The 23,439-nt window shown below is 45.1% G+C and overlaps 1 protein-coding gene across 1 annotated transcript in view; it reads left to right on the top strand.

Moving 5' to 3' along the window:
- The first annotated feature begins 7,334 nt into the window (after positions 1 to 7,334).
- Positions 7,335 to 23,439, top strand: part of LOC135875916 (protein AF-9-like) — a 28,789-nt gene continuing 12,684 nt past the window's right edge. Inside the window, exons 1-3 of the mRNA XM_065400994.1 lie at positions 7,335 to 7,481; positions 13,108 to 13,179; positions 13,728 to 13,877. Of these exons, the coding sequence (XP_065257066.1) occupies positions 13,110 to 13,179; positions 13,728 to 13,877 (220 nt within the window). The 5' untranslated portion in view covers positions 7,335 to 7,481; positions 13,108 to 13,109. The remainder of the gene's footprint in view (positions 7,482 to 13,107; positions 13,180 to 13,727; positions 13,878 to 23,439) is intronic.

Genomic DNA, 23,439 nt, shown 5'->3' with positions numbered 1-23,439 from the left:
TCCCCCCTCATTTGTGATGAGCATCCCCAGTCCCCATTAGGAGTCAATGGAAGCTGCTGGTGCTTATCGCCTCCCAAGATATATTCGTTATTGGGGTTCTCAGCTCATCTACTAACCTACAAGAGTAGCAGACCAGTTGAGTCCACTGCTGGAAGGCAGGGGCAAAAGCTCTGAAACTTTTGCTCCTCTGCTGCCCGTGGAGGATATTTTTTTTTTTTTTTTTTTTTGGGTGGCTTATCAGCCCTGCAGTGGCTCAGAACTTTGGAAAACTGCACTTGAAGAGTTCCTGCTAACATGCAGCATTCCCCAAAGACGGAGAAAAGAGGATGTGTGTGGGGAAGCATTGCTTTAAATTAGGGCTGTTGACTAATCGCAGTTAACTCATGCGATTAACTCAAAAAAATTAATTGCGATTTAAAAAATTAATCACCATTTTAATCGCACTGTTAAACAATAGAATACCAATTAAAATTTATTAAATATTTCGGATGTTTTTCTACATTTTCAAATATATTGATTTCAATTACAACACAGTTTACAAAGTAGACTGCTGACTTTATATTGTTTATTACAAATATTTACACTGTAACAATGGCAAACAAAAGAAAGTGTTTTTCAATTCACCTCATACAAGTACTGTAGTGCAATCTCTCTATCGTGAAAGTGCAACTTACAAATATAGATTTTTTGTGTGTGTGTGTGTGTGTTACATAACTGCACTAAAAACAAAAAAGTGAGCCTACAAGTCCACTCAGTCCTACTTCTTGTTCAGCCATTCACTAAGACAAACAAGTTTGTTTACATTTACGGGCGATAATGCTGCCTGTTTCTTGTTTACAATGTCACCTGAAAGTGAGAACAGGGGGTTCGCATGGCACTTTTGTAGCCATCATTGCAAGGTCTTTACGTGCTAGATAGGCTAAACATTCGTATGCCCCTTCATGCTTCGGCCACCATTCCAGAGGACATGCTTCCATGCTGATGATGCTCGTTAAAAAAAATAATGCGTTAATTAAATTTGTGACTGAACTTCTTGGGGGAGAACTGTATGTCTCCTGCTCTATTTTACCCGCATTCTGCCATATATTTCATGTTATAACAGTCTCGGCTGATGACTCAGCACATGTTCATTTTAAGAACACTTTCGCTGCAGATTTGACAAATCGCAAAGAAGGTACCAATGTGAGATTTCTACGGATAGATACAGCACTTGACCCAAGGTTTAAGAATCTGAATTGCCTTCCAAAATCTGAGAGGGACGAGGTATGGAGCATGCTTTCAGAAGTCTTAAAAGAGCAACACTCTGATGCGGAAACTACAGAACCCGAACCAACAAAAAAGAAAATCAACCTTCTGCTGGTGGCTTTTGACTCAGATGATGAAAATGAACATGCGTCGGTCCGCACTGCTTTGGATTATCATAGAGCAGAACCTGTCATCAGCATGCACACGTGTCCTCTGAAATGGTGGTTGAAGCATGAAGGGACATATGAATCTTTAGTGCATCTGGCATGTAAATATCTTGCGACGCCGGCTACAACAGTGCCATGCAAACACCTGTTCACGCTTTCAGGTGACATTGTGAACAAGAAGCGGGCAGCATTATCTCTGCCTAATGTAAACAAACTTGTTTCTCTGAGCGACTGGCTGAACAAGTAATAGGACTGAGTGGACTTACAGGCTCTAAACTTTTACATTGTTTTATTTTGAATGCAGTTATTTTTTGTACTTAATTCTACATTTGTAAGATCAACTTCCATGATAGATTGCACGACAGTACTTGTACGAGGTGAATTGAAAAATACTATTTATTTTGTTTTGTACAGTGCAAATATTTGTAATAAAAAATAAATAGAAAGTGAGCACTGTACACTTTGTATTCTGTGTTGTAATTGAAATCAATATATTGGAAAATGTGGAAAACATCCAAAAATGTTTAAATAAATTGTATTCTATTATTGTTTAACTGTTCGATTAATCGTGCAATTAATCGCTATTAATTGTTTTAATCGCTTGACAGCCCTACTTTAAATAAAGAATGAGCTTTTCAAAAGTGCTCCATGCCCAGCAGCCCTCAAAAGGAATTGCTAGTTGCTGAGTACGTCTGGAAATCTGACCACTTAATTTACTAGAATTTATATTACCATAGAGCTTGGGGCTGTTGTCACGTAGCAGGACCCCCGCTGTGCTAGGTGCTGTACAAACATAGAACATATAGCCTGTGTCTGCCCCAAAGAGCTCACAATCTAGGGGGCCTGACTGGGAGCTGAGTTCTCATGAAAATCCAGCCCCAACTGTGGGTACTCTGCACTTTAGGAATTGGACCCTCATTTCTTTCAGGCTCTGTTTTGCAGCTCAGATGAAGTGGGACAGCTGGGAATTTTGCTTTGAGTTCCCTCTCCATTGCAGGTGAATGTATGCCTGGGTATGGGTTTGGGGGAGAAACTGGCTGCGTAAACAAGCCAAGTTCAGACACTGCGGATTACAGGAACTACTAGCAAGGAAGGAGTGGGGACAAGTGCATGTGTGCCTTGCAAAAGCTTTATGGACACTTTTAAGAGGGCTCTAATTGTGCATCCATAATCATTTTGTGGTACAAGTAATAGAATTTAGATGTCTGTTTTCACTTGCAAATCAGATAGCTAGATATGGAAATGTAATTAGTTGCTCTTGCAGCCCAACAGTGGGGGCAAACTTAGAGGCTCTTCTGAAAAGGCAGCAAGACATCAGGAAGGATTTGGAGTAAGCTTGTGGCGAGAGGACAAAAACCAAAGTGGAGCAAGGACTGTAGGGAACTAGGTAGAAAATGCAGGAAAAGGACAAGAACGGGTAAAATCACTAATGTGCCCTGACATTTCATATGAAAATCTTAATATAGGCTGAATGCTGTAGCTTTAGGTAATTGGCATAAAACATGATATTTTTGCCTTTGTCGTCTTAGATGAAATTTCCAGACTGGTAGAAATTTAACTTCCAGTGTTCTCAGGTGGATTATGGGCCAGATAGGCTTATTGTTAAAATTGGAAAGTTCTCCCTACATGCTGCTACGTTTCCACATCTTAGTGGTATTTTTCTATTTCGATGCTACTGTGCCAGTATATACTGGGCCACTGTGGGGATTATAGATGTTCCCAGGGACAGATGCTATGGGCCAAATTCTGTTATCTGTTGTACAACTGCAATTCTCACTGAGTTTAATAGCTGTTGCACCTGTACTAGAGAGCAGAATTTGATCTTATATCTTTAATACTTTGTTTTGAAAAGAATGGGCGTGTGTTTAAAAAGGTGCAGCATGCCAGAACTTTGTGACTCAACATGGTGCATTAAAGTGGATCTAATGTTGATTTTTTTTTTACAGTAACATCTGTGCTGTAACTTTCAAAATGATGTAATATGAATAATGACTACTAGGACTGATGGAAGTGATACCTACCACCTGTTTCCATAAAACTCCTAGAATGTTAGTAGTAAAATACAGAAAAGTATTATAGAACTCAGAGAGATGGGAGGGCATGGTCTGGACTTGAGCAAGTCACTTAACTCCCTCGGCCTCCATTTCCCCAACTGTAAAATGGGGATAATACTTGCATCACAGGGGTATTAGAACTAATTAGAAGATGTTTGTGCAGTGCTTTGAGCATGCAAAGAACTAAGTATTATTAGAACTCCATTTCAAATGGTTAGAGTAGGTGATGGTTTTGTGATGTTGACAAATGTTTAGTGTGTTCTTGGACAGATTTTGAAGCATGTTAAACCTTCATCCAATCCATATTGCAATCTCTCATTCTCTAATTGTTGACTATATTTACTTTTTTGCCATGAATATAGTTTTTAAAATAATTTAAAGAAATATATGCTGAAGCACAAGCAACCCATTTTGGGTTTACAGTAACAGCTTCCTTTTAAAAGACTGCCTTTTATAAAGCATTTGCTCAGTAAATTACATTTTTCAGGGTGACTGCATTTTAATCAACTTCTTATTTATAAAAGCAGTTGAGAGTTGGGATTTTGTTTTTTCAGATGTTTTTACTTCTTATAATGTGGAGTTTAGATATCATCCCGTTCCTAGTAAGGAAAGAATGTTGCATAGCATAGATGTTATAGAAAAGACAAATTGTAACTTGCATGGAAAACACCAAAAACTTTTCAATGCGAATGTATGAGATATTTAACCTAATGAGTATACGACATTTCTACAGCGACGTGGTATGTTTTTAATGTATTTATTGACCAGTTTTTAGCCTTTTTGGATAACTCTTTACTAATATATTGTCATTTTTCTATCCCATTGTCATACCTGTACCAGTAAAATATGTAAAGAATAAACTGAACTTCACCATCCTTTTAAAGTGGTTGTGGTGTTAACAACTTCAGGCAGACTTTTTAAACAGTTTTTACAGAGGAGAATGGGATACTGGATAGCTATTTGCATCCCAGAGTTTATGCTATGTACCCAAGAAAGGACACTCCTTTTGAATTACAAAGAAAATGAAAAACACCCTGTTTACGTAAGGGTATTTCATATTTTAACATCCTAAAGCAGCTGCACATACCAGTTTATAATTCACTACACTACACCCCTGCCAACACCCAAGATTTAGTCAGGGGTATATAGTACAAGTCATGGACAGGTCCCAGGCCATGAATTTTTGTTTACTGTCCGTGACCTGTCCATGACTTTTATTAAAAATACCCGTAACTAAAACATAGCCTTAGTTATGATGGTAAGAACATAAGAACGGCCATACTGGATCAGACCAATGGTCCATCTAGTGCAGCATCCTGTCTTCCGACAGCAGCCAATGTCAGCTGCTTCAGAGGGAATAAATAGAACAGGGCAATTATCGAGCAATCCATCCCCTGTTGTAAAGTCCTAGCTTCTGGCCATCAGATGCTATGGGACATCCAGAGCTAATCGCTATTGCTGGGCGTATCCTCCATGAACATGGTAGGATTATCAAAGTAACTTCACTGTTGTACTGTGCCAGCTTCTTGCTTGGCCATGGGAACAGTAAAGTTCACACTTGAATTGCCAGGCTGGAGATAGAAGGTGTTGGGCCCTTCCCCAATGCAAGAACTAAAGTCTGTCCCCCTTTCTTTCCTGTGGGAGAGAATCCCCATTAAGCTCAATTCTATGACCGGGAATGTAAGTGTTGCCCAAGTGTAAGAAAGCAGATCCTCAAGCTATCTATGAGAGGCAGGTGTCAGCTCAGGGCAACTGCACTGGTATTCGCCCTCTGTGGTCCAGCAAGGTCACCTATTATCGGCTTCCAGCTCCCCAGTCATCTCCTCTCTTGGATGGAGACATGGGTCTCTTCCCCCTTCTGACAAGGGTATTTCCAGGCTGTACAGTCCCCTGACTCAACTGTGATATTCTCAGCAAAAGACAGGCTGCCCAAGCAGGCTTCTTTTGCCTTCTCTTCAGAGACGGTATACCATGTAATTGCCAATAATATAGGTCACCACACAGCTCTTTCTGAGCAAGCACACTTCATTCTTAAGGTAAAAGCATAAGAGAAAACACTAAAAATATAGAATAACCTACATGGATGCTAAGAGGCTAACCAGAAGTGACCCCTAACACCAACATGGGCTCTGGCAGGTAAGCAGTCCTTCAAAATCCCATACAAGGGTTTTCCTGTGGTTTTGAGTTCATAACACACTTTTGCGCAGAACAAGAACCCTGACTTTGAGTCATTTATCCAGATTGGGCCTTTGAAGAGACTGTGAATGGGTAATCACCCAGACAATGGTTTTCTGCTCAAGATGAAAATTCAAAAGGTGAGTGGTGAGTCCTTTGCATTCCCCTCATCCCAAATATTTCCTGGGAAATCCATTTCACATGTATTATCCCAACGAGTCCTTTTAAGTTCCTAATACTTCAAACTATTGCATTAGTCATGTTTCCTAGAGAAGTTAGATATAATTCCACAATAACTTATTAGCAATTGCATTTTAATACAATGGATGACTTCTAAAATAATTACAGAATTAAGTTAAACCTTATTGAATTAAGGTTTGTCTAGGTTATTGTCTTGTATGTCAGAGGAGGTACAACCCGTTCAGATTGGGGCTACATCCACTATTCTAAACAGCTCCCACTCCCCTTCCTATGGCTCTAAATATGGGGCATTCAATGATGCCAGCTGCCTGGACAGACCGGGAAGAGCCTGACAGCTACTTAAAAAAAACCCTCTAAAGTAAAATGGGATTGGAATAGCCCTTGTATCTTGACTTTTATCTTTAGAAGTCTCAATACCATATACATAGCCAGGTAAGCAGCAGACATGTGGACTGCAGTGTTAGCACAGAAAACTAGGTTTGTGCTCCTATTGGGATTTTTTAGTGTCAGTGGCAATTAGTGGATATGAAGTATGTTATTTGATTACCCTGTGTAAATTCATCAGGAAAAATTCAGACTTGCTTTGAGCAGCCATAGTGACAAACTGTTGTGTAAAGTAATTGAGTAGAAAGTGGATTAAAATGGATATGGGGTAAAGAAGCAAGGCACACTGTCCAATTTGGCACGCAATGCGTTTTGCCAAGGAATGTAGTTTACACGCAAAGGAGAGAGTGCAGCAGGAAACGCAACTAACATCTGTATACAATAAAAGGTGGGGCTCGATTTACTCTATAGCTAGGCTCCCAGAGATCAGACTTTTACTGGTGTAAAAACGGATACAAACATTGCCACCCCGGATCATCCACGTGCGCAGCCCCAGGCAGAAGCGAGAATTCAGGGCGGCCGAAGGCTGCGGCCAGGTGCTGCTGATAACGTGTCAATGCTGTTTACAGAGCTTCACCTCAGCAGCGAGTGTCACTCCCGAGCAATCGCGGCCTGTCCCCCCCGCCGTGAACATGTCCATAGGGAAAAACGGGGGATGGCGACTCCAGCCCAGTTGTAGGAGCGGAGCTGCGCCCAGCGTAACAGCAGCCCCGGGGCGAGCGCTGGGGGAAGCCCTGCTAGGAGCTGCCGTGGACGGTGTAGGACAAGCCCCCGGGAGGGGGGATCTCCCAGGCCCTCCGCGGCTCTCCCTGAGCCACGGGCCGGGCCGCTGCGAGGGGAGCTGACGCACACCCGCCGCAGCGGGCTGGGCACAAGTGGGATACGCACCTACATGCTCATTTGCATACGGCGCGCGTTGATTTACCCTCATTCGCAAGTAGCTTCCGGCATAGAGTCCGCGCGGAACGTGGCAGCCGTGACCCCGCCCCCTGCGTTGGGCGTGGCCCCCTGCAGCTGCTCTGTTGGGCTGGCACTGACCGCACGCACCATGTGCGAGGTAAACGCGGGGGGGGGGAAGGCCCGCCCATAGGCTGTCCCATTGGGAGACACCCCGCTGCTCTGAACTCAGGCCCGTCCCACCTAGATCTCCCGGATGTAGCCCCTATTCCCTTCCGGTCGGGGTCAACCTTGTACTTCCGGGTAACGGGGACGCTGGACGCTAAGGTGGGGAGTCCGAGGCGGGACCTGGGCCCTGGTAAGTGCTGGGAGCGGCGCAGCGCTGGCGCCCGGGAAGCAGCGTCTCCTTCCTCTTCTCCCGCTCGCTGTCTGCCCCCTCTTCTCCCGGCCCCTCCCGCGCGGCGGTGCCCCGCCCCGCCCCGCAGCCGCGGGCCCGCTCGGCACCCGCTGCGGCCGGTGGCTTCCCACGGGAGCTCCCTGCTGGCCGCCCGCAGGGAGAGGGAGCGAGGCGCTGAGCTGCGCCTGGGCCGCGGCCCTGGCAGACGCCCCCCAAGTACATCGCGGCCAGTCGCGCGGGGAGGTTTCACTTGCCCGCCCCGCTCTGGCTGGACCCTCTGTGCCCCCGCCCTCCCGGGTGTTCAAAACGTCTGGCTCAGGCCCCGCGACATCACACGGGTGGCTTAAAACCCGTGAGGTTTAGAGAGAACCCCAGGGGAGCTGGAGCAGTCTGTACAGTGGGGCTGGCTGTGAGCCATGGACCCGAACCCTAAACCCTGCGTATGATGGAAACCAGCCCACGTCAGGAGTGCTGCGGCGTCCCTAGTTCCAGCCCCTATGGGTAACGTAGGGCAGGGGTTTCTCTGCTGCCTTCTGCTCACTGCACCTTTAGAGGGCGCTTGGGGCCATGGTTTTCTCTACCGCCCTGAGCAGCAGAAACTTGCTTTTTTAATGGAAGCTGAGATTCTCCTGTAATAACCTGACTCCGGGAGCTGGGGTTTTAAGTAAAACACCAAATATTGCTAGAGTTGGCCACATTGTGGTTCCGCATATCACTGACTTGCTCACTAATTGAGAGGTGGTTGATATGCTTCCTCAAGCGCTGGTCATTGAAGGACAATCTTTGTTCTAACAAAAAGGGATTGAAAGAGAGACGTATATCCCTCCCCAAAGCTAATCTTGCTGACTCCACATGCTCTCAGTTGTTACTCTCAAACAGTGAGGCTCACAGTTGTGGCGCAAAGTGTGATGCTGTGCATAACAGCATGTGTTGGGTTAAGCACATTTTTAACTTTCAGAAGTCATCTCAGAAAGCCATGCACATGTGCACCTGCAGTTGCAAATGAACCTGCACTGTGTATTAGGTTGCCTAGCAAAGAAGAGTATTTTGACTTGATTTAGGTTTTCTGATATTTTTCAGGATTGCACTTGTACGTAAGCCACTATATTCAGTCTTTTGAATAAAATCTATAATAAATGCTGAACATCATAATCTTCTTAGTTCCCTGGCACTAAATTTTATGATTAAAAACAGGAAAATGAAAGATTTTTATTATTACAGTAGGTTCATTTTTGGACCTGTCAACCCTGAAATGTTTATCTTAGCCCGATTGTGCCTGTGTTTTTAAGGTGCGTAAGGTTGTTCATGCTGTGCGATCCCTTTGGCGTTAGATCATCTGATGCAGAGAGTAGTTTTAATCCAGAATTAATTTGTTGTCATAGGCTTATATCGTGATCATAGCAGTTTTTCTCCTTTTGAGAATTTTTAAATGATTTAAATTTGCATGAACTTTTAATTTAACTATTTCTATAAAGTTGCATTTAAGTGATGCTATCAACATCTTGCATTGTTTCCTCATCCCTTCAAGGTCTCCGGGAATTTAAATGGATTAAATAAATTTCCAAGTCTATCTCCTTGTAGCACCGTCTCAAGAGTTTACATGACATAATCATTCACTTATAGTATTCATATATATGTCCTTTTGAAAAGTAGATAAATATTATCCTAATTTTATATTTGCAGACAGTACGGGCTTGTTTACACAGGGTTTTAGTCCACAATAACTTTTCTTAGTGTGCATTCAAGTGACTTGTGTCCATACAGCACAATTCTTCAAAGTATACTAATTGGCCAGTTAATAATTCTGTAATTCACTTTGAAAGTATATTAAGTTCATTGTGTATTGAGTTAGTGTGGACTAATGTGTGCTCTCTGCCCATTTCCACTAGCTTGGCAGTCTGCAAACTGCTATCCCACATTGCTTTGCGTGATGCCAGGACAGGTTTGTCTCTTTACCTGTGTGCCCTCCACTGCTCTGAGGTCATGTTGACTGGATGTCACATAGCATGGATGTTTTGCTTTAATCTCCTACCATCTTAACAGCCGAACACTAAGTACTAATGACCTGCACTAAAACAGCTATGAATGGAATCATAGAAGTGTAGGACTGGAAGGGACCTCAATAGCTCATCTAGTCCAGTCCCCTGTGTGATGGGTTCTTCCCCCACCCCCACTCTGAGGGGCCACCTGATGTACTGGGGTACCATTGAGCCTGCCTGTTCCACCAGCCTGGGCTCCCTTACGCTGTCCTGCTGAGCCGGGCCCTCAAGCCTCCTCCGGCACACACACAGGTAGGGACACACCCAGCTGCAGAAAGACACAAACACTGAAATCAGCTCTGCATGGGAAGGCTTCAGCTAAGGAATTGCCCAGCACTCAAGTGCACACCCGCTCTAGAGTGTAAACTCAAAATTATATTGTCTTGTGCTGCACAGAGAATTATACAGCATAAGCTCATGAAACTTGCCCCCTCCCTCAATGTGGAGGAAGCACAGCTCTTCCCGCTCCCCCCGTTAAGAATTCCACAGACTGGTTTTAGAGAAAACAAAAACAAGTGTATTAACTACAAAAGATAGATTTTAAGTGATTATAAGGGATTGCAAACAGATCAAAGCAGAGCAAATAAAACTAACTAAGCTTAATACACTAAAGAAACTGGTTACAAGTAGTAATTTCTCACATTAAATGTTGTTTTAGGCGTTTCTTTCACAAGCCAGACACCTTTTCCAGCCTGGGCTCAGCTCTTCTCCTCCCCCCCTCTCCCTTTTGTCCTTGTTTCTTAGATGTTTTCAGCAGTCATCCTGAGTGGGTATTCAGTGAAGAATGAATACTGATTAAGTCACTCCCCTGTCTTAAATAGGTTTTACATATGGCGGGAACCCTTTGTTTGCCAGTGAGGTTCCCACCCCCCTCAGAGGAAAAATATCGGTATTCTATGGTGGAGTCCAGTACCAGGTGACCTGATCACATGACGCTGCAGTGTCAAAGCAGCCATGAGTCAAAAGCCATTTGTAGCATCCCAGGCAGCTTCTCAGGAAGGTGGGAGATTAGCATCTTCAAAGTCCTATTGTTCTCCCTAATGGCCCATCCAGACTGATTGCATTCTGACTCGTGGGCATTCCCCAGGTGTAAGCCCACTTGTAATTGTTACATAGTCAATATTCCTAACTTCAGATACAGAAATGATACATGCATACAAATAGGATAATCATATTCAGTACCTCATAACCTTTCCAATTATAGAGCCATTGTGCATAACATACATCTTAGATATGCTATAATCCATATTATAACAATATTTCTATGAAGAATATGGGGCGTAGTGTCACACCCTGCACTCAAGGCAGGACTAAGTAATAACTAGACCACCTGTCAGGAATGTTCTTAAAAACCTCCAATAACACAGATTCCACAACCTAGGCAATTTGTTACAGTGCTTAACTACCCTGAGAGTTACAAAGTTTTTCCTAATGTCCAGCCTAAACCTCCATTGCTCCAATTTTTCCTCATTGCTTCTTGTCCTATCCTCGGAGGTTAAGGAGAACAATTTTTCTCCCTCCTTCTTGTAGCAACCTTTTATGTACTTGAAAACTGTTATCATGTCCCCCGTCAGTCTTCTCTTCTCCAGACTAAGCGCAAACAGTTTTTTTTCAATCTTTCCTCATAGGTTATATTTTCTTGCCCTTTAATAATTTTTGTTCTCCTCCTCTGGACTTTCTCTGATTTGTCCACATCTTTCCTGAAATTTGGCACCCAGAATGTGACACAATACTCCAGGTTAAGCCTTATCAGTGTGGAATAGTGTGGAAGAATTATTTCTCATGTCTTGCATACAACCCTCCTGCTGAGACATCCCAGAATGATGGTTTGTTTGTTTTTTAACAGTGTTACATTGTTGACTCATATTTAGCTTGTGATCCACTATAACCTCCAGATCCCTTTCCGCAGTACTCCTTCCTAGGCAGTCATTTCCCATTCTGTGTACTATGCATTTGTCCTTATTGTATTTCATCCTGTTTACTTCAGACCATTTCTCCAGTTTGTCCAGATCATTTTGAATTTTAATTCGATCTCCAAAGCACTTGTAACCGCTTTCAGCGTGGTGTCATTCACAAACTTTGTAAGTGTATTCTCTATGCCATTATCTAAATCAGTAATACTCAGACTGAGGCGCTCGCAAGCCGCAAGTGGCCGTGTCTCCCCTGTGGCTCTTCGCAGCACGTGATATTAAAACACTGATTTAATTATTAACCAATCAGGATGCTTTTACTATGTTATTAACCAATTGTATTTGATAAAATAAGTATACATTTTGCTGTGAGATTACAGTAAATGAAACCGTGAATTCACACTACTATGGCTCTTCTGGGTAATATTGATCATTGGTTTGCTCCTTAACCACTGAGCTCTGAGTATCACTGATTTAAATCATTTGTGAAGGTATTGAATAGAACTGGACCCAGGACGGATCCTTGTGGGACCCCACTCAATATGCCCTTCCAGCTTGACTGTGAACCACTGGTAACTACTCTATGGGAACAGTTTTCCACCTTATAGTAGCACCATCTAGTCTATATTTCCCTAGCTTGTTTATGGGAATTAAGCAAGAGTAAAACTTATGAAAATGAACCACTTCATGTTCTTAGGAATTAATTTCAAATTTAAAGATCTCTTAATGTAAACTGCTTTAAAATCAGAATGCACTAGAAACTGGAAAACCATGAGTTTAAAACAAAACAATTTTGTGTATGTCAGATGAGAATTTTAGAGTACAGATTCTGTCTATTAGAATCATAGAATTTAAAGATGGAAAAGACCTACTAGATCATCCAGGTCATCTTCCTGCTGATGTAAGATTGCACTATAGGGAACATTTTCTTGTATTATGCATGGATGTTAAAGGTAACATGGCACTTTTTGAGAGAGAGAGAGAGAGAGTTTTCCCTGGTATCCTAGCCAAAATTCCCCCTCTCCTCTTGCCACTGTTCAGCAACGTGATGTCTGCTGAGTGCTCCATGCCAAAGGTCGCCGCATTTCAGTGGTTTTGTGTTGTATTTAGCATATGAAGCCCTTTGTGGCGAGTTTTCTGAATAGAAGGCAGTATATAGCATGTTTTTTTTTTTAATTATGTACAAACTTAATGTCTGCAAAATTGGTTTTAAAATGTGCTTTGAACAATGATCTGCATGTAGTTTCACAGAATTTTTCTGATTTAATCAAGTTACAACAGTCTTAAATTAACTTACACACACACACTTATATATATATATATATATATATGAATATGAATATAAAAGTGGTGAGTATGAATGCAATTTTTGTGTGTGTGTGTGTATGTGTATGTATATATATATATATATATATACATTCGTATATACTTGGGATTTTTTTGTGCAATTCCTGGCATAGCAAGATTAGACACTACTCTCATGTTTCATCCTGATGTAGTTTGATATTTATTTTTCTTCCCCCATCTAAAATAATAGGACTTGATCATGGAAACATTCCCTGATCTCAACTACCATTGTACATGTAAGTTTCAAAGAAAGCCTTTTTGGTGATATTCATATATGTTTCTTTTCACTAGATATGGATAACAGACGTGATGAGAAATGTGGAACACCATGCGCTACATCACAAGAAGAGATGAAAGTCAGAGGTGGGAGTCATGAAATCAAACTCTAGTCTAGGACAGTGGTCTCCAAACTTTTTTGATCGCGCGCGCACCCCTAGCAGTAAAAAAATTTTGAGCACGCACCCCCTGCCGCGCCGCAGGGCCGGCTCTACCATTTTTGCCGCCCAAGCAACAACAAAAAGGCGCTCAGACTCCCGCCCGAACTGCCAAAGCGGCGCTGCTCTGGTGGCACTCCTCCTGCCACGCACCCCGAAGGATCCTCTTGTGCCCACCCCACTTTGGAGACCATTGATCTAGGACAATAGCTGCTGCAGAAAGACTCTCTTGTATTATTTGCATACTATGTTTTGCATGAGTAAAAATGGTTGATTGCATTGCTTAGCATTGTCATTAGCTAAATTATGTTGGAAATGACAGAAGGCAAGGACAATGGTTTTATTTTTTTTAATTGATTCACCAAAGCTTGTCTTAAATTTTAATTTCTATAAAAATGTGTCTTCTGAGCTTAAGTTATTAGCTTGTGTGTTCTCACTATTTGAAACCTAATGAACCAGACCTTGTGTTCTCCTAAGGGAAAGACAAGAGAAAGCGAAAACGCAGCAGAAGCAGATCATCATCCATTTCATCAACATCATCTGCTAGTACTACTACTACATCCTCCTCATGCTCTTCATCAAGATCTTCCTCCTCTTCAAGCAGCAGAAGCAGTTCAAGTGGCAGAGGTAAGTTGCCATTACTGCACTTGAGTGTGTATTTACTCGTTCTAACTGTGCTGCTAGACACATTTGAAACTTACTTTAAATGTAGCTTAATTACCAGGAAATAACTGTACAAGTCAGTGCACAACTTTTGCTGTCTTTGTTTCTTCAGACTGTTTTCATGTAACCACTTCCTGTAGCTACTCAAGCGCCTCTTTACACAATGCATGTGCTGTCATTTAAATTAACTAATCAACATTAGAAATAAAAAAAATTCTTTTCACTCAAAGCAACAAGTAAGATCTCAAATAACATTGTATACATTTAAAATGTTTTAAAACAAAACAATTGAATTTTTTTCTACTTTGCCTGCCTGTCCAGACCAAAGTTAAAGTTTTTTGGTTTAATCTGAATTTTGGTCTCAATCCTGCAAACACTTAAAGGTGTGAAGTTTACTCATAGGACTAGTCCCACTGAAGTCAATAGGACTACACTCATGATTAAAGTTGTGGCTCGAAAGCTTGTCTATCTCACCAACAAAAGTTTGTCCAATAAAATATATTACCTCATTCCCCTTGCTTTATGATTAAAGTTAAGCAGATATGTAAATATTCTTTGACTAGGTGTCCCTATGGGTGCTCCACTTTAGGTGTCTGTGTGCCTGCGTGCTTTCAATCAGAGATCTTTGGTAGTAATGTCTGTGGGGTCCACATCTGCACCATGTACATCCCCGTGCTCCAATCCAAGAGCATATAGAGGAGGGTGGACCCGTCACTGTTCCAGTTCCTTCTCAGCAACCTGCAACTAGAGATGCAGCATTGCGGTATCCGTTAGCTTCAAAGTTTTAGCTAGCTGACTTATTTTAGTCTTACCTCTTCTAATATTTTTTATTAATTTCCCGAACACGCTGTGTGCTTTTGGGGGTCCCCCCCATACCCCCTCCACACCTGACCTTGGCCTCTCCTTGTCTTCCACCTTCTCTGTTGCGGGGTATGGCCAAAATTTCAGGCTGCAAACCCTGCCAGACCTGTAATAGGTCTTTTTGCCTTAGTGATGGACATTCCAGCTGTCTGAGTCGCGTGTTCCATCTAAGTGCAAGGTCTGCACTGGTTTTAAGAGTAGGTCTAGGAATCTGAGGGACAACAGGCTCAATCTTCTCCTCATGAAGCATTCCTTGAGACCTGCTATCACTTCAGGCCCCCTTGGATATTGGCCTCAGGCAACCTGAGTGCCCTGGCGACTTTCACAGCTCTGACTCCAACAAGCGGAGACCTGGGAACAGCTTCAGAGGGTCTAAGAAGAGGGAGGAGTCGTCCCCGAAATCAGGTGGCAAGTATACCTTGCATCTGGTATGAGTACTGCTGTGGTTCCTACATCCTCAAAGATTATCTGCAGCATGGTGCTCTCTGAGAAATCTCTCAGCAAACAGCCTCACTAGACACTGACACGGGTACCCTTCTCAGAGTCCTCCAGTCATCAGGGACTCCTTGAAGAAACTGTCTTTGACCGTGACCCACTTCTACAGGTAATGGGCAAAAGGACCATATGGATCGTCCAGCTGTACCATCCCTGGTAACATCAGCTTCATCCTAACCAGCCACATGGTGCCCTACTTTGTTGGAACCAACTAGGTTCCTTTTGCAAGAGGATCTTTGAGTGTTGGAAGAACCTGTATCGCATCTACTGAGATGTACGAAGAGAGATCTTCTGAAAGTACTGATGTATAGCTCCCCGCCCCAGAGTGTCACCACACCTATAAGCCTTGTCTACATTACACAGTTTTGTCGTCAAAAGGCAGCTTTCATCGGCAAAATGATGGTGTGCACACGGCAATGCTCCTCCCTCCGATTTAACTCTCCTGCTACGCCAACGACATAAAACCACCTTGACAAGAAGCATAGATCAATGCAGTGCCAGTGTGGACACTGCGCTTGGTTATGTTGCTCTAATTGGTCTCCAGGAGGTGTCCCACAATGTGCATCATGACCACTCTGGTCAGCAGTTTGAACTTTGCCGACCTGCAGGTCTGCAGACATGCGCCCCTCTCTCTTTTAAAGCCCCAGGAATTTTTGAAATTCCTGTTCCTGTTTAGTTGGCGTGGACAGCTCACATAGCAAATGCACAGCTGACCATGCCGACTTTCTGCAGCAAATGCACTCCTGCCTAGAGTATCCTGGAGTTGTTGGGTTTGTGGGGCAAGGAGGCTGAGGAGGGTGGAACTTTGATACCTACGGGCAGATTGCTCATGACATGCAGGAGAAGGGGCACAAAAGGGACATGCAGTGGTGCCATGCTAAGATCAAGGAGCTGAGGCAGGTGTACCAGAAGGCATGGGAGACCAACCGTCGCTCTGGTGTGGCGCTGAAGACATGCCACATCTACCAGGAGCTGCACGCCATCCTCAGTGGCGACCCTACCTCCACCACCAAGAGTCCCTTGGATACTTCGGGGGAGACTGGAGGCAGCAGCCAGCAGAGTCAACCCTGGGGATAAAGCGGTGGACAAGGAAGTGGAGTTGGAGGAGGATGTGGGACATGCGACAGGGTCGTCTGATGGCCTGGCGAGCCGAGCCAGGACCTCTTTTTGACTCCGGAGGAGGCTAGCCAGTCCGAGCACTCCGGCTGTGGCATGCCTGATGCAGGAAAGGGGAGCTCTGGTAAGTACTCATTTTGCTTTGATACTGCATGGTGACAGGAGGTTGAGCTCTGCTTTATTTTGTTACATGATAAAAGTGGGATAAGGGATAGAAATTAACACTAGGTACTCTTTGCATCTGCTTCTCATTACCCTGTGCAGCTATGCAGTGGGGGCCCTGCGGAAAAGTTTGTTAATGCACACCAGGATGTCCCGGGAATCCTCCATAGTGATTTCTAGGAGACTTTCCTGGAGGTACTCTGCAATCCTCTGCCGAAGATTCCTCGGCAGAACTGCTTTGTTTCTTCCCCCGCTGTAGGAAACTTTGCCACACCAATCGGCAATACTTCTCCAGGAACCAAAGCAAGCCACAGGCGAGCAGCATACGGACCCGGTCAGAAGCTGCATGCATGCAGGAGATGCACCCTTGCATCCTTGGCTACCCTCAGGAATGAGATATCAGCTTTGATCACCCCCGCCTGTGAAAAATAGTGCCAGTATTCAGAGTAGTGTTCCTAGGCGCTTGGAGTGATCCCCTTCGGAAACCACCCAGACCATTTGTCCCATCTTGCCCCTTCCCTCTCCCTCCCTTCCAGGCCAAACTCACCATGTTTTGGGCTCTCGCTGTGCTGTGTACTTGCTAAGGGAAAGTGAGAAAGAGATGTATGTAACTGTTATGATTCAAGGCTGTGAGTGCACTCACAATACTACCTCTGTTTATTGTTTCTTTTGCTTCTGCAGATGTGCTCTTGAGGGCCACCTCCTACGCACCGGCGGAGCGCCTCCATCAGATAAGGAGGCGAACCAGGAGGAGTAAGGAGGACATATTTAGAGAACTGCTGCAATCAACTGATGCTGCAGACAGCGAGAGCAGAGCTTGGAGAGAGACGATCAATGAAAAACTCAGAATGGATAGCCAGGAGAGGAGACGGGGGCAGGAGCGAATGATAAAGCTGATGGAGGACCAAACAGAGATGCTGAGGTCCCTGATTGCACTGCAGGCAGAGCACATCCGTGCTCAACTTCCCCTGTAGCCTGTACAGAACTGCATTCCATACCATCCCCAAACTCCCCACTCACATTCCTTGCATGTTCCCAGCCCGTTGCAGTACCCCTTGCCCTTGACCCATAGGGACACGTTTCATAATGACAACTGGACTTGCACACAGTTGTGAGAGCCTCATTTGAGACAGTACTCCTCAGGGTCATGTCCCTTGTAGGAAATGGAAATCTGTGTATTGCTGTTTAATAAAAATGTAGACTTAGAAATAAAAGGAATCTTTTTGTGTCCTGCATACAGTAGTTGCTGCTGAAATTCTTATACAGTGGCAATGGTCATATTTGCAGACTACAATTAGTGCTTTGGCAGCAATCATTACAAGGATCATTCAAGGCAGCAAGTAAACAATGCCTGGCTGAATGCATTAAAGAAAGACACAATAGTGGGGCTCATTGTCAAAATGCTGCTTCAAAGCCTCCCCCATTCACGCAGCCCCCTGTTGAGCCCCTCTGGTAGTCCTGGTATCTAGCCGCTCAAAATGAGCCACCGGGCAGTCTACCTAAATGCTCCACCCCGGGGTAACTTTTCCCCGTTAGCTCTGCTTATATTATGCAGAGCACAGCAGGCTGCTATGACCATGAGAATGTTTTCCTCATTGAGATTTAACCTGCCAAAAAGGCTGCACCAGTGACCCTTTAATCTGCCAAAGGCACATTCAGTGGTCATTCTGCACCTGTTGAAGCGTTCCTTGCTGCTCTCAAGGTTTCCAGTGTAAGGCTTCATGAGCCACAGGAGTAAGGGGTCGGCTGGGTCTCCCAGGATCATTATGGGCACTATCCACATCCCTTATTGGAATCTTCTGGTCTGGAAAGAAAGTCCCTGCTTGCAGCTTTCGATACAGGCCAGAGTTCCTGAAGATGCATATGTCATGCATCTTCCCTGACCACCCCACATTGATATCAGTGAAACGACTCCTGTGATCGACCAGCGCATGCAATACCGTAGAGAAGTAACCCTTTCTGTTGGTGTACTCTCACAAGGTGGTCTGGAGCCAAAATTGGGATATGCGTGCCATTTATCACCCCGCCGCAGTTAGGGAATCCCACTGCTGCAAAGCCATCCACTATTTCCCAAACATTGTCCAGAGTCTCAGTACTCGGCTACAGACCAGCTGTAGAAATTTTGACATCTATGAGCAGATTGCCCTGGGGATGCAGGACAAGGAGTAAGACAGGGATCAGCAGTGGTGCTGTGTGAAAGCAAAGGAGCTGCATCAGGCATATCAGAAGGCCAGAGAGGCCAACAATCGATCTGGTGCCAAGTCACAGATCTGCAGCTTTTACAAAGAGCTACGGGCTATATCTTGGGGACACCTCATCACGACCCCGCACACCACCGTGGATTCCTTGGAGGAGCCCGAGTCACAGGCCCCTGCCACGAACACTGAGGAGGAGGATAGGGGATGTGACCAGGGTTTCCAGCTATGTTGCAAGCCAGGCCCTGTTTGAGACTCTGCTGCAGTCCAGTCAGTCAAGCACAGGTGAGCTTGATGCAGGGGAGGGAACCTCGGGTAAGTGTGTAAATTTATTTCCCATTACAGTGGCACCCCCAATTTAGCCGGAGACTGCTATTGACTTTTCGTTAATTTACTCAGACTAGAAGAGGTAAAGGTACAACAATGAGAGGTCGAATTATTTGTTTTTCATTCTCCTCTTTTGGCAGGGGATGGGGAGACACGCAGAGCAGTTTGTTTATGTACACAAGGATATCCCTTGAATCCTCCTGAGAGATCTTGATGAAACTTTTGTAGTGGTACTCTGCAATCTGCTGCCAAAGCTTTCTAGGGATGGCAGCCTTATTTCTTCCTCCATAGTTGGACACTTTCCTATTCCAGTCAGTGATAACTTTGGCAGGTACCATTGCAGTACACAGGCTAGCAGCATACAGGCAAGGGCAGATTCAGGATACCAGCAGCAACTGTGCTCTCTGGCTTTGTCACCCTCAGGAGTGAGATCAGCTAAAATCACCACTGCTTGTGGAAAATGGTGCCAGTCTTCAGAGCCATTGTCCTATACTCCCATATAGCTTCATGCAACCAAGCAATTCCCTCTTCATTTCCCTTACCCCTGTTAGGCCATACTCCCCATGGCTGGTGCTCTGAGTGGGGCCGGGCACAAGTGCTCCAAAGCAGAAGTGTCAATAAGTGTTTAAAACTTTAGGGGAGCGAGGGGAAGGGAGTTCTGAATTTTAACTTGTGCTTTCTTTTATGACTATACTGACATATAAATCCTGTATTTTGTCTGCTGCTACTGCTGTTTTGGCCTTGAGGGGTTCCCTCCTGTGACGCAACAGGGAGTGGGGCGGATTTGACCTGGGACTGTTGCAGGGGAGTTACATTGGGGATGGGGGACTTCCCTTGAAGGAAGGTACCTGAGCTGTAACCTGAGCCAGGAGGGGGGTGGAAGAAGTGATACATTCTGGCCAGGAGACTGGACAAAGGAGAGGAGAAGCTGGGGGAGGGGGAAGAAAGCTGCTGAAGGAGTTTTTTGGTTTCAGTTTTTGTGCTGGGTGGTGGAACGCAAGGAACCCCAAGGCTGGGGTCTAAGCTCCCTGCCCCCCAGTCCTGGTTGTACCTACAAGCTCTGTTTTAGACTGCGTTCCTATTGTCCAATAAACCTTCCGTTTTACTGGCTGGCTGAGAATCACGGTGAATCCCAGGAAGAGGGGTGCAGGGTCCTGACTCCCCCACACTCCGTGACACCTCCACACCCGCAAAACGCCTGAGCCAAATGATGAGAAAGAAGAGGACTCAGGATGACGTATTCAGTAAGACCCTGCAAGCCAGGGCTGCATCGGGCCATGAAGAGAGGGCTTGGAGGGCAAATATCATAGACTTTATGGAGAGGGAAAGAGCTGAAGGCAAAAGGCCGAGGAGGCCCATCAGAAAATGAAGAGGGAGACACAGATGCTCTGGCAGCAAACACAGATGCTGTAGACTCTTGTGGACCTCCACGTTCAAGAATCCTAGGCTTGCCTTCCTTTGCAGTCCATGGAGAACTGCAGCATAGCGCCTCCCTACACGCTCCCTCAGCATTCCACGTGGCATTGGGGCCGCATCTCTACCCCACCACTCCACACTGCGGGGACAGTAAGGACAATCACAGCTTCACATACATGAACAATGGCTCTCACAGGTGAGAGTATGTGTAGCTAAAATGGACATGAATATTCCTTCCTGCTCTTTACACTCTGTCCTATTTTTATTAAGGTTTTAATGTATTTACTTGTACAGGATTTTTTTTAAATGTTTTCGTTAGTCAATAAAACTCTATTGTTTGAAAATGATTTATCTTTATTAGTTTCCGACTGATGCTGCATAATGCCTGGTGGCAGTGAAAGTAGTTTTACTGTACCCTCATACGCAACCCATTGAATCAGTGACACAGTGTAATAATCATAAGCCTACAGCAAGCATCTCACCATTAGTAGGTGCATTGTCAATGTTCTGTTCATAGATGTGCAGCAAGCACCACACAGTTGGGCCTGGTCTACACTACGACTTTAATTCGGATTTAGCTGCCTTAATTCGAATTAACGCTTGACCCGTCCACACAACGAAGCCATTTAATTCGAATTAAAGAGCCCTTTAATTCGATTTCTGTACTCCTCCTCGACGAGAGGAGTAGCGTCAAAATTGGTATTGTTAATCCGAATTAAGGTTAGTGTGGCCGCAATTCGATGTTATTGGCCTCCAGGAGCTATCCCACAGTGCACCATTGTGACCGCTCTGGACAGCAATCTGAACTCGCATGCACTGGCCAGGTGGACAGGAAAAGCCCCGGGAACATTTGAATTTCATTTCCTGTTTGCACAGCGTGGAGAGCACAGGTGACCACAGAGAGCTCATCAGCACAGGTAACCATGCAGGCTGATAATCGAAAAAGAGCACCAGCATGGACCGTACAGGAGGTACTGGATTTGATCTCTATATGGGGAGAGGATTCAGTGCTAGCAGAACTGCGTTCGAAAAGACGAAATGCCAAAACTTTTGAAAAAATTTCCAAGGGCATGATGGAGAGAGGCCACAATAGGGACTCAGATCAGTGCCGCGTGAAAGTCAAGGAGCTCAGACAAGCCTATCAAAAAGCAAAGGAGGCAAACGGTCGCTCCGGGTCAGAGCCGCGGGCATGCCGCTTCTACGCCGAGCTAAATGCATTTCTAGGGGGGGCCGCCACCACTACCCCACCTCTGACTGTGGATTCCGAGATGGGGATAATCTCATCAGGTACACCTGATGATTCCGTGGAAGGGGAAGAGGAGGAGGAGGAGGACGAGCTGGCAGAGAGCACCCAGCTCTCCGTTCTCCCCAACAGCCAGGATCTGTTTCTCACCCTGACTGAAGTACCCTCCCAAGCCAGTACCCAAGACCATGACCCCATGGAAGGGACCTCAGGTGAGTTTACCTTTTAAAATATAAAACATGGTTTAAAAGCAAGCATTTTTAATGATTAATTTGCCCTGAGCACTTGGGATGCATTCGCAGCCAGTACAGCTACTGGAAAAGTCTGTTAACATGTCTGGGGATGGAGCGGAAATCCTCCAGGGACATCTCCATGAAGCTCTCCTGGAGGTACTCCAAAAGCCTTGCCACAAGGTTTCTGGGCAGTGCAGCCTTATTCCGTCCTCCATGGTAGGACACTTGACCACGCCATGCTAGTAGCAAGTAATCTGGTATCATTGCCTGACAGAGCCTGGCAGCGTATGGTCCCGGTGTTTGCTGGCATTCAAGCAACATCCGTTCTTTATCTTGCTGTGTAATCCTCAGGAGAGTGATATCGCTTAGGGTAACCTGGTTGAAATAAGGGAATTTAATTAAGGGGACAGAGGTGGCCGTTCCTACTGGGCTGTTTGCCTGTGGCTGAAAAGAAATCCTTCCCTGCATTTAGCCAAGTGCAAAGGGGGGGGGGGGAGGATTGGCCCAGAGCTTTTTGCGTTTTGCTAGCAGGGATCTTCCCTGATACCAGCCACTTGGTGGGGGGAGGGAGAAAGCACTCATCCCAGAGAATTCATGGCGGGTGGCGGGGGGGGGTGTTAGTTTGGTTCCTGCAGGGATCTTCCCTGATACCAGCCACGCGGTGGGGGGAGGGAGAAAGCACTCATCCCAGAGAATTCGTGGGGGGGGGGGGTGTTAGTTTGGTTCCTGCAGGGATCTTCCCTGATACCAGCCACGCGGTGGGGGGAGGGAGAAAGCACTCATCCCAGACAATTGGATGGTGGGGGGGTGTTAGCTTGTTTTCTGCTGCTGAAGGTTAACAGGAAAACTGCAGCACAACGGGCTTTGCTTGGTATGTGGGAAAGCAGGGCGCAGAAGCCTAAAGACAGTGGCTTACCATGGCAGCATGCAAGCTGAATTCTGTTGCCCGGACCTGCGTCTGTGATCTCTAGCAGCAAAGCCACAGGCACTCAATATTAAGAGGCAAAATGCGACCTTGCACAGAAATCACATGTGCTATGTAATGTGAATAGTATTTGTCACCGTGAAAGAGTATAAGCATTGTTCTGAAAAATGTATCTTTTAAAAAAATTCTCTCCTTTTTTCACTCCCTCCAGCAGCTGCAAATGTTTCAAGCCTCCCTCCTCCTTCCCGAAGGCTATCCCAGATAAGGCGTCGTAAAAAAAAGACGAGAGAAGAGATGTTTGCAGAAATCATGCAATCCACCAGGAGTGAAAGAGCTCATCTGAATGAGTGGAAGGAGACGGTTTGCAAGTATAGGAAAGAAGCCAGTGACCGTGAGGACAGGAGGGACCAACGTGAGGACATGAGGGACCAACGTGAGGACAGAAGGGACCAACGTGAGGAGAGGAGAGACGCTCGAGATGAGAGGTGGCGTCAGGAAGATAAGATGAGGTAGGATGCAACGCTGGGGCTGCTGCGTGAGCAAACAGACATGC

Source organism: Emys orbicularis, chromosome 3, assembly GCF_028017835.1.
Source record: "Emys orbicularis isolate rEmyOrb1 chromosome 3, rEmyOrb1.hap1, whole genome shotgun sequence".
In the NCBI taxonomy this organism is placed as follows: Eukaryota; Metazoa; Chordata; order Testudines; family Emydidae; genus Emys; species Emys orbicularis.
The sequence above is the reverse complement of the archived record's forward strand: the minus strand, read 5'-3'. Positions and strand labels throughout refer to the sequence as shown.